This window comes from Sciurus carolinensis, chromosome 3 (genome assembly GCF_902686445.1).
Source record: "Sciurus carolinensis chromosome 3, mSciCar1.2, whole genome shotgun sequence".
Lineage (NCBI taxonomy): Eukaryota > Metazoa > Chordata > Mammalia > Rodentia > Sciuridae > Sciurus > Sciurus carolinensis.
The window spans coordinates 63,850,539-63,865,554 of NC_062215.1; the positions used below are offsets into that span (position 1 = coordinate 63,850,539).

Genomic DNA, 15,016 nt, shown 5'->3' on the forward strand with positions numbered 1-15,016 from the left:
ATTGGGTACATGTATTTACATTGGAACTGATGATTGAATGCTGGGGCACTTTACCACTAAGTTATATCCTCAGTCTTCTTTATTTTATTATTATTTTTTTGAGGCAGGGTCTCACCAAATTGCTGAGGCTGGCCTTAGCCTACGATTCTTCTTTCTCAGTCACCTGAGTTGGTGAAACTACAGGCATGTGCCAATGTACCCAGTGGATACTGGGTATATTTAAAATGAGAATCTTGATTTTTATTTCCTGGTACTTCCCACAGTAGAGAGTTTTAGTTATTTTTTTGTACTCTGATGAGAAATACATAAGCTAATGTCTGCAGTTAACAAGCAGTACACATTGAAACCCACTGAAGATGCTAAAAAGCAAAAAATCTGCTCAATTTCTTAGTGACTATACATCTGTCTTAGCTTTTTTCTGCTTCCATGGATGCCTTTTATCTTTTTACCCCTTCAAGAAGCTTATACTAAAGATACCTTCAAACTCTTAGGTTGTTGTCGAACTTCCATGACATGCTTTCGCCTTAGTTCTCGTTCCCTTCGCTTGTTATATTCCAGCTGGTTAGTGAGCTCAGTTTGATGCTGCAATCTGATCAACTCACAGCGCATCTTCTGAATTGTGTTAAGGTGACGAAACTCCAGTTCTTGCATGGATTCATGCTGTCGAAGTAGCATTGCATGCTCTAAGTCCTTCTGAGTCTGTCTTTTGTTTAACTCCTAATCCATAACAAAAAAGACAAAGGTATAATTTACAGCTGGTACAATGACAGAAAAAACAAAAATTCTAAGAAAAAGAAACAGATGCAATTAACCCTTTGCTTCAATTATAGCTGCATAGTAAATATTAGGGTTTTGTCACATTTTTTATTTCTGAAGGTGCTAGGCATGAAACCTAGGGCCTTATGCATGCTAAGCATGTACTAAACCAGACCCCCTACAGCTCAAGTCTTGTTTCACAGATTTAATGTGAGGAGGAAATAAGTTCATAAATAAAAGTTCCCAGAATACGACCCATCAATGATGTTCAATAAATGTTATTCTTCAAAATAATTTTTCAGATCAAAAAGAACAAGTACACACATACACATTATGTAAAATTCAAACTCACCCTCCTTTAAGCCCTGCAAACCCATCTCCCCAGAGGCCAACAGTTTGATGCATATGCTTCTCATCTTTTTTTTTAATTATTTATTTGTGACACATTCATTATTTGAAAAACATACAGTTTCAATAATATACACTTCAGGCATGTTTAATTTGCTCTCGTCATTTAACAGTGTAGAGTGTGTGTGTGTGTGTGTGTGTGTGTGTGTGTGTGTATCTCCAGATGAGATCAGTACATAAAGATTCTTCTAAAAGTTCACTAAAAGTCACCGTTCCCCTACATCCCCCTGCCTTTAGGTACTAAAGAGTAAACCCAGGGGCATTCTGTCATTGAACTACAACTCCAGACCTTTTGATTTTTTATTTTGAGACAGGATATCACTAGTTGTCCAGGCTGCCCTTTAACTTGCTATCTTCCTACCTTGGTCTCCTGAGTAGCTGGGATTACAGGTTGTGTGCCACCATGACTGGCTCAAATCTACTTTGTGATACCATTTTTTTCCCAACCATTCCTATGTGACTAGACAAGTACATTGTTTCCATTTTTTGCTTTTTAAAAGTTTCAATAAATATCTACATATAGTGTATCATATAATCATGTTTTGGTTTTGGTTTTTATTTGGAGGATATAAGAAGTAGAAAAAAGCATACAAGCATGTATTTTAAAAGTTATTACTAGGGACTGGGGATGTGGCTCAGTTTTGGAATGCTTGCTGTGCATGCATGAGGCCCTGAGTTCAATTCCTAGCACCCCCCAAAAAAAAAAACAAACAAAAAAAAACACAAAATACCTACTGCTAAAACCACGCTCTGAAAGGGCAGCAGCAACTGATACTCTTACCAACAGTGTCCATTAATCCATGCCACTACCAAGATGAGATATTATCCATCTTTTTAAGTATTTTTTAATCTCACTGATGTTTTATTAACATTTCTTTGATTATTAGAGTATTTGCAAAATATGTTACATTTGAAGCTTTTAAATCACTCTCGGAAATAAATTTATTTATGTTCACAGACATCCTGATCATGGGGACAACTGGTTTCATTGGTATAAGTTTCTACATTTGCCCAATCATGTTAATAGCTAACATGATTATAAAAATGCATTAAATGGCAACATATATCTCATGGTACCCATTTCAAATCAGAGGCAAAGGCTGACCAATTATCTCCCCATATTTAAAAGTAAGTATTTATTTTATTCATATATTATTTAAATTGTTTATTGAATGCCTACTATGGGCCAGAAACTGGCAATATAAAGAACTAGACAAAGTCTGCTATTTTATACAACTTCAATTCTGGTGAGGAAAACATGACTCCCTTTCCCCCAAAGCATGTGTGTGTATGTGCACATGTGTGCATAAGAGGGAAGAGTGCAAGGAATATTTAAAGAAGGGAAAAAGATTTGGTAGTCAGGGAAGGCATGTCTGGGGAAGTGACATTTGAGTGAAGACATAAAGAAAAGAGAAAGCAAGTCCTGTGATTATCTGGGGAAGAGTGACTCAGACACAGGAAAAAATAAGTGCAAAGACTCTGAATGTGGGATGAGACTGGCAAATATTCAGGAAAGACTCTGGTGATAAAGGATTTTTATTTTCACACCATTTACACACATACCTCCCTGACAAGGTCTTGCTCCAAGTTATGCCGCCCAAGTAACATTCTTCTCTTGAAGCGACGGCATTCCAGCTCTAGGTACTGTCTCTGACGTCGAAGAAGGTTAGCTTCTTCTTCTGCCTGGAAATGTTGTATATTTTCCTTCTGCTTTGAAAGCCACTCTTGTTTTTCTTTTTTAGGGGTGCTCTGGTTTTCATTCAGCTCCTAGCAACATAAAAACAACAAAAACTCAGTTCACAATACATAATTAACTGTATGAACGTGTCACTTGGTATATGGTAACCTTAAATAAAAGGTTCGCATTCTTGATTGCGATACAATCAAGAATGTGAAGAGAGAGGCTGCAGAGTGAGAGAAAATCTTTTCCACGTGCACTTCAGATAGAGCACTTATCTCCAAAATTCATAGAGAACTTACAAAACTTTACACTAAAAATACAAAGAACTCAATCAATAAATGGGCCAAGGAACTGGACACTTTATAGAAGAAGACACACAGGCAATTAATAAATATATGAGAAAGTGTTCAACATCTCTAGTAATTAGAGAAATGCAAATTAAAACAACTCCAAGATTTCATCTTACTCCAATTAGAATGGCTATCATCAAGAATATCAACAATAATAGATGTTGGCATGGATGTGAGGAAAAAGGCACACTTTTACATCACTGGTGGAGTTGCAAATTGGTGCAGCCACTCTGGAAAGCAGTATGGAGAATCCTCAGAAAACTTGGAAAGGACCCACCTTTTGATCCAATTATCCCACTCCTCGGTTTATGCCCAAAGGACTTAAAATCAGCAAACTACAGTAACACAGCCACATCAATGTTTATAGCAGCTCAGTTCACAATAGCTAGATTGTAGAACCAACCTAGATGCCCTTCAACAGATGAATGGAAAAAAAGAACTCTGATATATATACACAATGGAATACTATTCAGCCATAAAGAATAATTATATTATGGCATTTGCAAATAAATGGATGGAACTGGAAAATATCATGCTAAGTGAAATAAGCAAGCCCAAAATACCAAAGGCTGAATGTTTTCCCTGATAAGTGGAGAATGATACATAATGGGGGTGAGGGGGTGGGGAGTGAGAGAAGAATGGGGGAACTTTAGATTATGTAGAAGGAAATGAAGGTGGGTATGAAAAATGGTGGAATGAGACAGACATCATTACCCTATGTACATGTATGATTACACAAATGGTATGAATCTACATTGTGTACAACCATAGAAATGAAATGATGTACCCCATTTGTGTATAATGAATCAAAATGCAGTCTGTAAAAAATTAAAAGTTAAAAAAAAAAAGTATTTAATTGCTTTCTCTCTAGTGCTTAGGCAGAGTAATGACCTGGAGAAAGCAGGTAACATTTTCCTCTTTTTTGAGTTACTTATGAAATAGGACAAGAAAAAGATATATGTACGCTAGAAAACCTGTATACTTTTTAGTTTTACACAGTTATATTTTGTTGGTTCCTAGCTTCAAAGGACACAATGATCGTTTATAATAAAGTAAAACACATTCTTCTTTAAAACTTTCCCAAGAAGAGACAAAAGGGAGTGCTTTCAGATAAAAATCACGTATGAATTAAAATTAGGGCTAAAATACAGTAAAATATCATCTCAATTTACATTCTTGATATTAAGTTTTCAGCAAAATTACAGATGAGCTAAATGTAAAAGAACTGGAAAGTAAATGGAAAATCAACAAAACCATGATTAGGGGCTGGGGAGATAGCTCAGTTGGTAGAGTGCTTGCCTTGCAAGCACAAGGCCCTGGGTTCAATCCCCAGCATCACAAACAAAAACAAAAACAAAAACAAACAAAAAAAACCATGATTAGAACAGAAATTTACTTTAGAATGGTACTTAATTTTTAGCACTAATAACCACTGAACAGAGCAAAACAAATGCTTTTCTATATCATGTTAAATATCATCTCAAAAACTAATACCATGAAAATGCATTTATATTGGGCAAAGTGAAAAAAAAAAAAAAACAATTGATGATATACTCAACGAGGCAAACCCTACAATGCTAATTAATACTGGTATATTTTCAACCTAAAGAGAATCAATATTGTATAAAGTATAAATCAACTATCTTTCCTAGGTATGACTACTATCTTCTTTCCTCTGTTATTCAAGAAAGAGATCACGATTTGGGGCAGGGGAGGGGGAGATACTGTGGACTGAACCTAGGGGAGCTTTCACTACTGAGTTATATCCCCATCCCCAGTCATTTTCTTATTCTTTTGAAACAGGATCTCACTAAGTTGCTTAGGGACTTGATAAACTGCTGAGGATGGCCTCAAACTTTAGATTCTCTTGACTTAGGTTCCCAACTTGATTGGATTACAGGTATGTGCCACCAAGTCTGGCTATAAGAAGATCAATTCCTTACAAGTTTAGTTTATAAGATATTTGAACACATACAAATAAAAGCATATAAATTAGTAGTTTTGCCAGGCACGGTGTTACCTGCCTGTGATCCCAAGTGGCCTGGGAGGGTGAGGCAAGAGGATTCAAGTTTAAGGCCAGCAATTTAGCAAGGTCCTTAGCAACTTAGCAATTCTCTATCATAAAGTAAAAAAATTAAAAGGGCTAGGGATGTAGCTCAGTAGTTAAAACATCCCGTTTTAAGATGTGACCTTGCAATGCTGTCCCATGCTGGTTTCAAACTTGTGGTCTCAACTGACCCTCAGCCTCCTGAGTAGCTAGGACTACAGGTATGTACCACAGTGCCCAGCAGGCTTACCACGCCCCCCCTGCACCATCCTCCCCCCGCCACCGTACTAGGGTTGGTACCCAATGATGCTTTGCCACTGAGTTTCATACCTCACTGTTTCTATTTTTGAGATAAGATCTCACTAAGTTGCTTAGGCCCTTGTTAAGTTGCTGAGGCTGGGCTTGCAATACTCTTGCCTCATCCCCCAGGGTTACTAGGATTATAGACATGCATCACCACATACAGCACTGGCTTACTTTGAAAGTAAGAAACGTGCATTTTTTCCCACAGCTCAGGTATTTTTATTTCTAATGAGTCAGTTAATTAATAGGCACTTAGGAAAGCTATTATAAATGAAATAATTTACATTTTCAGGAAAGGTTCTTTCTAAGATCCTATTCAACTAGGAAACTCAGGCAGTTAAGGGTAATGAATTATAATCAATATCGTGGCATAAGCTGATACACATTTAGTGGCCACAACCAATAAAAGAAAATTTTATCCTACTGGCTTTATGAGTTGAGAACCATTAAATATAATTAATAAGCAGGAACCTGACACAAATTTTTTATAAAATAAATACCTCTTTAAGCTGTTCTTTTCGAAGTTTATATTCTCTTTTCTGGGACTCCAAAAAGCTATTGAGTTCTTTCTTCTGTTGGGCCTGAATATGTTGCTGAAATTTTTTCTCCTCATTGGCCATCACTTTAGCCTACGTGAAATTTTTTAAATGAATCAAATTAGTTAAATAATAGACTCAAAGGAGATACATTAAAAGCAGTAGTTTAATATTAATATACATCACTAAAGATACTTTATTTCTTAAGAACAAAGAAATCAGTAGAAACAACACCAAAATAAAATATCTGACCAACTGGGCCTCGTGGCCCACCCCTATAATCCCAGGGGCTTGGGAGGCTGAGGCAGGAGGATCACAAATTAGAACCCAGCCTCGGCAATTTAGCAAGACCTTAAGTTACTCAGTGAGACCCAATCTTAAAATTTAAAAAAAATTTAAAAAGGGCTGGGGATGTGGCTGAGTGGCTTGACACCCCTGGGTTCAATCCCTGGTACAAACAAACAAAAAAACAAACAAAACTGACCAATGTTTTTCAGCATCCTTATCATTTAAACTTCAAAGATCCACTAATTTGGAATTCATTTTTAAAATACTGGGATAGACCAGTGATGTAACTCAGTGGTAGAGTACCTTCCTAGCACATGCAGTAAGGCCCCAAGTTAGATCATCGGCATTGCAATAAATAAATAAAATACTGATCTCTTACTGGGCCAAATGTTTTCATTTAACAGGAATATATCCTCCCTTCAATAAAACAAAACAAACAAGTGTTTTTCTTCAAGTATAATTAAATTTTTTATCTAGATTAATCTAAATTAATTTATATATTAAGTAATGGAATATATTCACCTTTAAATTAAACCTTGAGTTTTTCAGGGACACTTTGGTTGCTGGTACCCCCCAAATCCCCAGTCCCTTTTAATATTTTATTTAGAGGGAGGGAGGGCCTTGACTAATTTGCAGAGGCTGGCTTTGAACTTGTGATCCTCTTGCCTCAGTTTCCTGAATCACTGGGATTACAGGAGTGTACTGCTGCACCCAGCTAAATCTTGACCTTTAATATATATAATAAATACTATGAAAACATTAAATATCAAATATATATATCATTCTATTTTATTTTTGCAAATTTTTTTTTCTTATGGGGGATTGGGGTATCAAGGATTGAATCCAAGGGGCACTTAACCATTGAGCCATAATCCCAGCCCTCTTTTCATTTTTTATTTTGAGATTAGGATCTCACTAAGTTGCCGAGGTTGGCTTTAAACTTCTGACCCTCCAGCCTCAGCCTTACTTGCTGAAATTACAGGTGAGCCTATCATACTATTTCATTTATTATATATGTAATACATATTAACTGTAGAATGTTTCAGAAATACAGAAGAAAAAAGAAAAAAATATCTCATGTTTTAGCACTCAGAGATAAACCAACGTAAACATTTTGGTACACACCTGTTTCAATTTTTTTCTAGGACAAAAATTTTAAAACAATATTTTCATCACACTGCACATCCTGTTTCATGAATTGCTTTCCTAAATATGTTAGAATCTACCACTTCACAAGTTACAAAGAGTTATGCCCATCACCTAACAGGATTCAAAATATTGATAATTTTTTTCATTAAAATTATTTTACAGAATACTTTATACAAATTACATAAATGCTATCCCTTTCCTCAAGCAGTTTATTTGGCTCCTGGGAACAGATGCCCCAACATTAAAATGCTATGTTGGTTAATTATGAGATGGACACAAGCTAAAACAAACAAACTAATAATACTGAAACAGCCACCTCTTTTTCCATAGCAGCCTGATGTTTCTTAATAAGTTTCTCCATTTCTGCAGCAAAATTATTACGCTGAGTTTCAAGATCTTTGTCTAATCTGAGGCGGTGTTCATCCATCTCAGCCTTTAGCTTATTTTCCAGAGTCATCAGTTGCTTTTGATGCTGCCGCCTCATTCGCTTATAGCCAGACATCTGTTCTCTAAGCTCAGAGTCCTGCTCATGTTCTTGCATTTGCCTGGTAACCTAGACATACAAAGAAGAAAAGAAGAAAATAAAGCAAAACATTTTTCTTTCAAAATAATTTAGACCATCCTACTATTAACTAACTAGGTAGTTAATTTAAGAGATCCCAATGTTAGCAGTTTACAATTAAATTTCTGGCAGGTCTTTTAAAGAAACAAACAGGTTCTAAACTCCTATGGGGAATGTAAAGGACCTAGAATGCCAAAATAATCTTCAGAAAAAACAAAGTAAGAGGATGAGCACCACAGTGATCAAGACACTGGTACTGGCAACATACAATACTCCCTTTCAACAAGGACTACAACAAAAAAACCTAGAAATAGACCCTCAAATTTTTCTACCAAAAACTCAAGTTAATTCAGAGGGAAAAAAAAAGTATTTTTAACAAATTCTGCTAAAATAAGTGCTTCTCTACACAGAAAAAACAAACCTTGACTCCCATATCTCTCACTGAATGTAAAACTAATCATCTGAGGAGGATAATTTATTTCTTTTTTTTTTTTTTTTTTTTTTTTTTGAGGAGAATGGTTTCTAATCTGAATGTAAAATCTAGAATAATAAAGCAGAAGAAAGCAAAAAATATCTTCATGACCCTGAAATAAGCAAATATTTCTTGGGCAGTATATAAAAAGTCAATGATCACAAAGAAAAAATACATAAATAGTATATTTAAATTGAGATATAATTCATAGAATATAAAATTAATCATTTTAAATTGAATGATTCAGTGACATTTAGTCCACTCATCATGTTTTTCAACCATGTGAGCTTTATCTATTTACAAAACATGTTTACCACCTCAAAAGAAAATCCTACTCAGTTGCTTCACTTTTTTCTTTCTTTCTTTTTTTTGGTACCAGGGATTGAATCCAGGGGCATTTAACCAATAGCCACATTCACAGCTCTCTTTTTATTCTTTTATTTTAAGACAGGTTCTCTGCCAAGTTGCTGAGACTGGCTTTGAATTTGCAATTCTCTTGCCTCAGTCTCTTGAGCTGCAGGGATTACAGGTGTGCGCCATCACACCTGGCAGTTACTTCTCATTCTTCCACTTGGCAAACTAACCAATAATTTGCTTTCTGTTTCCACAGGTACCTATTCTCAATATTTCACAAAAATCGTGTGATATATGTATCTAGTTTATTTCACTGTGTTTTTGAGGTTCATTTATGTTGTTGCATAAATCATTATCTCATTCCTTCTTATAGCAGAATCAAATTTGATTATATATGTATATCATAATTAGTGTTTCATTCATCCATTGACACATTTGCACTGGTCCTTTTCTTTTGCCTATTGTGAACAGTGCCTCTATTAATATGTATGTACATGAACTTGTATGTTTTCAGTTCTTTATTTAAAAAAAAATTTTTTTTGGCAGGATCAACCCAGGGCCTTATAAAATCTGAGTGTGTTCTATCACTGAACTATATTCCTAGTCTATAAAACTGTGTTTGATTGACATTATAATTGTACACATTTATGGAGCACAATGTGATGTTTTGATATAAGTATACAATAAATCAAGTTAATTAACATATTCATCACCTCATTTACCAATAATTTTTCATAGACATTTGAAATTTTGTCTTATATATTTCAAAATACATATCGTTATTGACTACAGTCACCCAGTTGTGCAATAGATCTCAAAACTTACTTCTCCTATCTGAATCTTTGTGGGTTTTCATCAACAATTCCCTCTCCCCCTACTCAGCCTCTTTCATGATTTCAACCTTTTTAGATTCTACATGTAAGTTAAGACTGTGGTTTGTATTTCTGTGCCTACCTTATTTCACTTAGCATAGTGTTTTCTAGATTCATCTATGTTGTTGTAAATGATAGGATCCCCCATTACACACACACACACACACTAGAACCATGTATTCTTCATTCATCATCCACCGACAGATACTTAGGATGATTCCACATCTTGGTTATAGTGAATAATACTACAATAAACCAAGAATGCAGATATTCCTTTCACAACTAATTTCAGTTCCTCTGGCTATTGTTAGTTTCTGTTTGCTTTTGGTGATTGGGTACTGAACCCAGAGTGTTCTATCACTGAGCTGTATCTCTAGCACTTTTTATTTTTCAACATAGGGTCTCACCAAGTTGTCCAGGCTGGCCTTGGATTTGGTATCCTTCTGCCTCAGCCTCCAAGAAGCTGGGAATAAAAGTGTGTGCCATCATGCCTGGCTCTACTGTTAGGTTTTTTTGGGGTTTTGTTGGTTGTTTTTCCTTTGTTTACTGGGGGTTGAACCCAGGGGCACTTAACCACTGAATCACATCCCCAGCACTTTTTATTTTGAGACAGAGTCTCACTAAATTGCCTACAGTTTCTTGAGGCTACTGAAGCTGGCCTTGAAGTTGTGATCCTCCTGCCTCAGCCTCCCGAGTCTTTGGGCTTACAGGCACACACTATCATGCCTGGCACTTCTAAACTGTTTTACATTCCCATCATCAATGTACAAGAGTTCCCTTTTCTCTGCATCTTCACCACCTGTATTTAATTTACCTGATGTTTTCAAAGATTTTTTTTTGTTTTTTGGTGGTACTAGAATTGAACCCAGGACTTCAAGCATGCTAAGTAAGCACTCTACCACTGAACTACATTTCCAGCTCATTTTATCTTGTTTTGAGACAGGGTCTCAGTTGCCCAGGCTGGCCTCAAATATGTGATCTTTCTGCCTCAGACTCCAATTAGAACTCTAACACATTACTAATGGGCATGTGAAATGCTACAATCACTTTTGAAAACTGACAAAGTTTCTTAAAACTTGACAATTCTACCCTTAGGTTATTTACTTAAAAGAAATTAAAAAACCAGCTGGGCATGGTGGCACACACCTGTACTCCCAGCTACTTGGAGGCTGAAGTAGAATACCAAGTTCAAGGTCAGCCTGGACAACTTAAGTGAGGCAAATAAAAACTTAAAAAGGGGGCTGGGGTTGTGGCTCAGTGGTGGAGCGCTTGCCCAGCATGTGCGAGGCACTGGGTTCAACCCTCAGCAACACAGAAAATAAATACATAAATAAAATAAAAGTATTGTATCCAACTACAAATAAAGTACATTTTTAAAAAATTAAAAAGGGGTTGGGGAGGGCTAGGGTTGTAGCTCAGTGATGAAACGCTTACCTAGCATCCGTGTGAGGCACTGGGTTGATCCTCAGCACCACATAAAAATAAATAAAGAAATAAATAAGGGCACTGTGTCCATCTACAACTAAAAAAATAAAAATAAAAATTTTAAAGGGGGTTTTGGGGATGCAGTATCATGATAAAGTGGTCCTGGGTTCAATCCCAAGTACCACCAAAAATTGTAATTTAAAAAGAGATCACATTCACAAGATGACTTGGTCATGAATATTTATAGTGACCTTATGCATTATAGTTCCAAAAGGGAAACAAACCAAAAGTTTATCAGCAAAAGAATGGATCAACAAATGATGGTATATTCACACAATGGAAAAGATTTAGAGCAATAAAAAAGAATTAACACTGTTGAACACAATAATATCTTGTTTTATGTAATGGTTAACCTAGATGTACATCAATTTAAAAATTCCTCAAATTGAGTATGTAAGATCTGTACATTTTATTGTATAAAGAAAAATTCAAAACAGAAAAAGGCAGGCTGAGTTACAATATAAAGTACTTATAAAATATTATATAGCAATGTTTATTTGTGCAAAAAGCTACATACTCTCTGAATATTTTATTTGTAATATATAGAATTACTAAGTTCATAAATAGAATTATATATATAATATGTAATATGTAATATATAGAATTGCTGGGTACAGTGGAATATACCTGTAATCACACCTGCTCAGGTGGCTGAGGGAGGAGGATCTCAAGTTCAACAGGAACTTCAGCAACTTAGTGAGGCCCTAAGCAATTTGGTGAGATCCTGCCTCTAAATAAACATTAAAAAAGGGCTGGGATGTGGCTCAGTGGTTAAGCAATCCCCAGTATCAGAAATAAATAAAAATAAGTATTTTCAAGTTTTTGATTTGTCCTTAAATTAATTTGAGGAAGCCAACATTTGGGATATGAAACTTGCATGAGAATATTTAATACATGCCAAGTCACAAAGAGGTTTTCCTCTGATCTGGACCTGCTTTTACACATCTACCAAAAGAATCACCAAATAAAATTAAACCATCTTTGCCATTTGTTCTGTTTAAAGCATTATTTTCATGTTGCAGAACAGTAGTGGTGGGGAGGGTGCTGCATTCCTGACTCCACATGCAATTCAGATTCATGGGCATAGGATTTATAAACTCTGATTATACAGTAATTCTGCTTATTATGTAGCAATTTAGATAATCCAATACTTTTTTCCCTGTCATATTCCTCTAAAAATCTACTTTTCATATGATATATTAATGTAATTTCTTTCTATTCCTAGTATCCTTTATTATGTTTTGGTACCACTTAGCTGACTGAACAGAGTTTTAAATGCCCCACTATAATATGTTTGTAATGGACAAATAATCTATATATATTGTTATTTGGGAAATTAGAGTGATTACCGTACACCAAATAGGATTATTTGTGATTTCCAAACATTAGCCTCTTTGGGTTACCTCATCTATTTCTTTATTGTCAATTCTTAGTGGAAATACCCATTTTCTCTTTCTCCTGTGTGTAAAACCTAATAACTCTAAATGCTCCAGCTTTTTGTTTGATAAATACTTCTTTTTATGTTCCTAATAAAAGTTACCTGAATAACTATTTAGCACTTTGTAGTTCTGTTAAGTATTTAATATATTCTAAAAGATTAGTTATATGTGTACGTGTCTTGAAGACATTGTTAGTAACATTTTTCAGTGTGCTTTACATATTTTTCTCTTAACAGGCACTTAAATGTTGAATGAATGGAATGCTTTGCAAAATAAACTCTGATACAAAAAATAAGATAAATTTATACTTGAGTCTACATTGCCAAAGTCCAACATGAAAAATTATATTTCCCTCTGGGCCTGGGAAAGTACACACCAGTGATGCTGTCCTTATAGTCGCAAAATGTTCTCGATTACGATAGTGTGATTTGTGACGTGATACTTGGGGAGGAGACTGTGGATCTGATGCTCTTGTTCTAGGATCTCCTTCTTCTCTGTAATTTTCTTCTTCCTAAGCAAAGAAAGAGACAATAACATTTAAGATAAACAAACTTTTTGAAACTTCAAGAAAACTAAAGTTCAAAGTTAATTAGATCAATAAATCTAGTAATAATTTTAGAAATCAAAAACAAAAAAATGAGAATGCTATCATTTTATCTTCAACATAATTATAATTAGAAATTGTTTTCACAGTGAATGGAACAGTATACAGATTCAGGATAAGGACATGTACACAGCTGGATTTATAACCTACACATTACGCATAAAACTGAAAAGTTTTAATGTCACTTAAAAACAAGTAGATAAAACATGTAGCTAATACTTTAATAGTAATAAGAATTAATGACACAAAGCTTTTGGATTTTAGAAGCAATACAGCTTAAAACTACCTTTATATTTTTGCCATCTGTCCAAAATAAGCAATTAAAAAAATGTTTGCAAAATATTGAAGAACTAATATTGTTTCTTATAAACTTCCATCCATTAACTGAAGAAGTCAGTTAAGTAATAACCAACTACATATAGAAATAATCTTTTTTTTTTTTTTTTTTTTTTTTTTGTTACCGGGGATTGAACTCAGGGGCACCTACCCACTTATCCACTGAGCCACAACCCCAGCCCTATTTTTGTACTTTATTTAGAGACAGGGTCTCACTGAGTTGCTTAGCACCTCATTTTTGCTGAGGCTGGTTTTGAACTCACAATCCTCCTGCCTCAGTCTCCCTAGCCACTGGGATTACAGACGTGCGCCACCACACCCAGTGAAACAATGTTATGATTGATTCCATTGCCTATGAATATAAAAATTAAATGTGATTTTTCCCTTAATAATTCTACTGCATAATCATCATTCTCAGTAGCTTTCATGTATGTTAAAATATATCTAACAAAAAATCTGCCATTTTAAGCCAGACTAACTACATTGAAAATGTTGTGTACCCATCACCACTATTTCCAAAACTTTTTCATCACCCCAAACAGAAACTCTGTATCCATTAGCAATAACTTCCATTTCACTTTCCATTCATCCCATGGTAACCTTGAAATCATCCCACATGAATTCCTATTATAGACAGATATTTCATTAACTTTAATTATATAGTACTTGTTCTTTTCTGTCTGGCTTATGTCCCTTAGCATGTTTTGGGGTTTTTTCCTTTTTTTGGGGGGGCGGGTACTGGGAATTGAACCCAGGGACACTTTATCACAAGCTACACTCAGGTCCTTTTATTTTTTTTATTTTGAGACAGGGTCTCACTAAGTTGCTTAGGGCCTCAACAAGTTGCTGAGGTTGGGTTTGAACTTTCAATTCTCCTGCCTCAGCCTACTGAGTCACTGGGATTACAGGCATGCACCACCAAGCCCAGCCTTTAGGATGTTGTTGACACTGACCCATAGAGTTGCATGTTTCAAAACTTCACACCTTTTTCCAAGTGAGTAATATTCCATACAGCACAATTTGCTTATCCATTCATCTGTTGATGAACATTTGGTTTTTTCCCTTTCAGCCACTGTGCCTAATAACTTTTAAAATACTGTAAGCAATGAAGTTTAAAAATCAGTCCTACAAATTGCTAAGAGTTATTGGACTTTTCAAAATTTTCAAGAAAATTTAAAAACTTACACTCAAAATTGTAAATAAGGATGCACCTACATTTCCTATGTTTATAATTTTCCACATATGTATTATTTTAAAGATATAAATATGAAAAGTGCAAGTCACTTTTGATTTTTACTCATCCCAATTCCCTCATTCTCCAAAAGGAATCATTATAAATTTCATGTGCATCTTTCCTATTCTTTAATTTTTATT

At 35.1% G+C, this 15,016-nt stretch overlaps 1 protein-coding gene across 1 annotated transcript in view; it reads right to left on the minus strand.

Moving 5' to 3' along the window:
• Taok1 (TAO kinase 1) overlaps window positions 1-15,016 on the minus strand; it is a 133,290-nt gene that overhangs the window by 21,040 nt on the left and 97,234 nt on the right. The window contains 5 exon segments of the mRNA XM_047543843.1: window positions 478-717; window positions 2,728-2,931; window positions 6,046-6,174; window positions 7,835-8,071; window positions 13,079-13,213. Coding sequence (XP_047399799.1) covers window positions 478-717; window positions 2,728-2,931; window positions 6,046-6,174; window positions 7,835-8,071; window positions 13,079-13,213 — 945 coding nt within the window.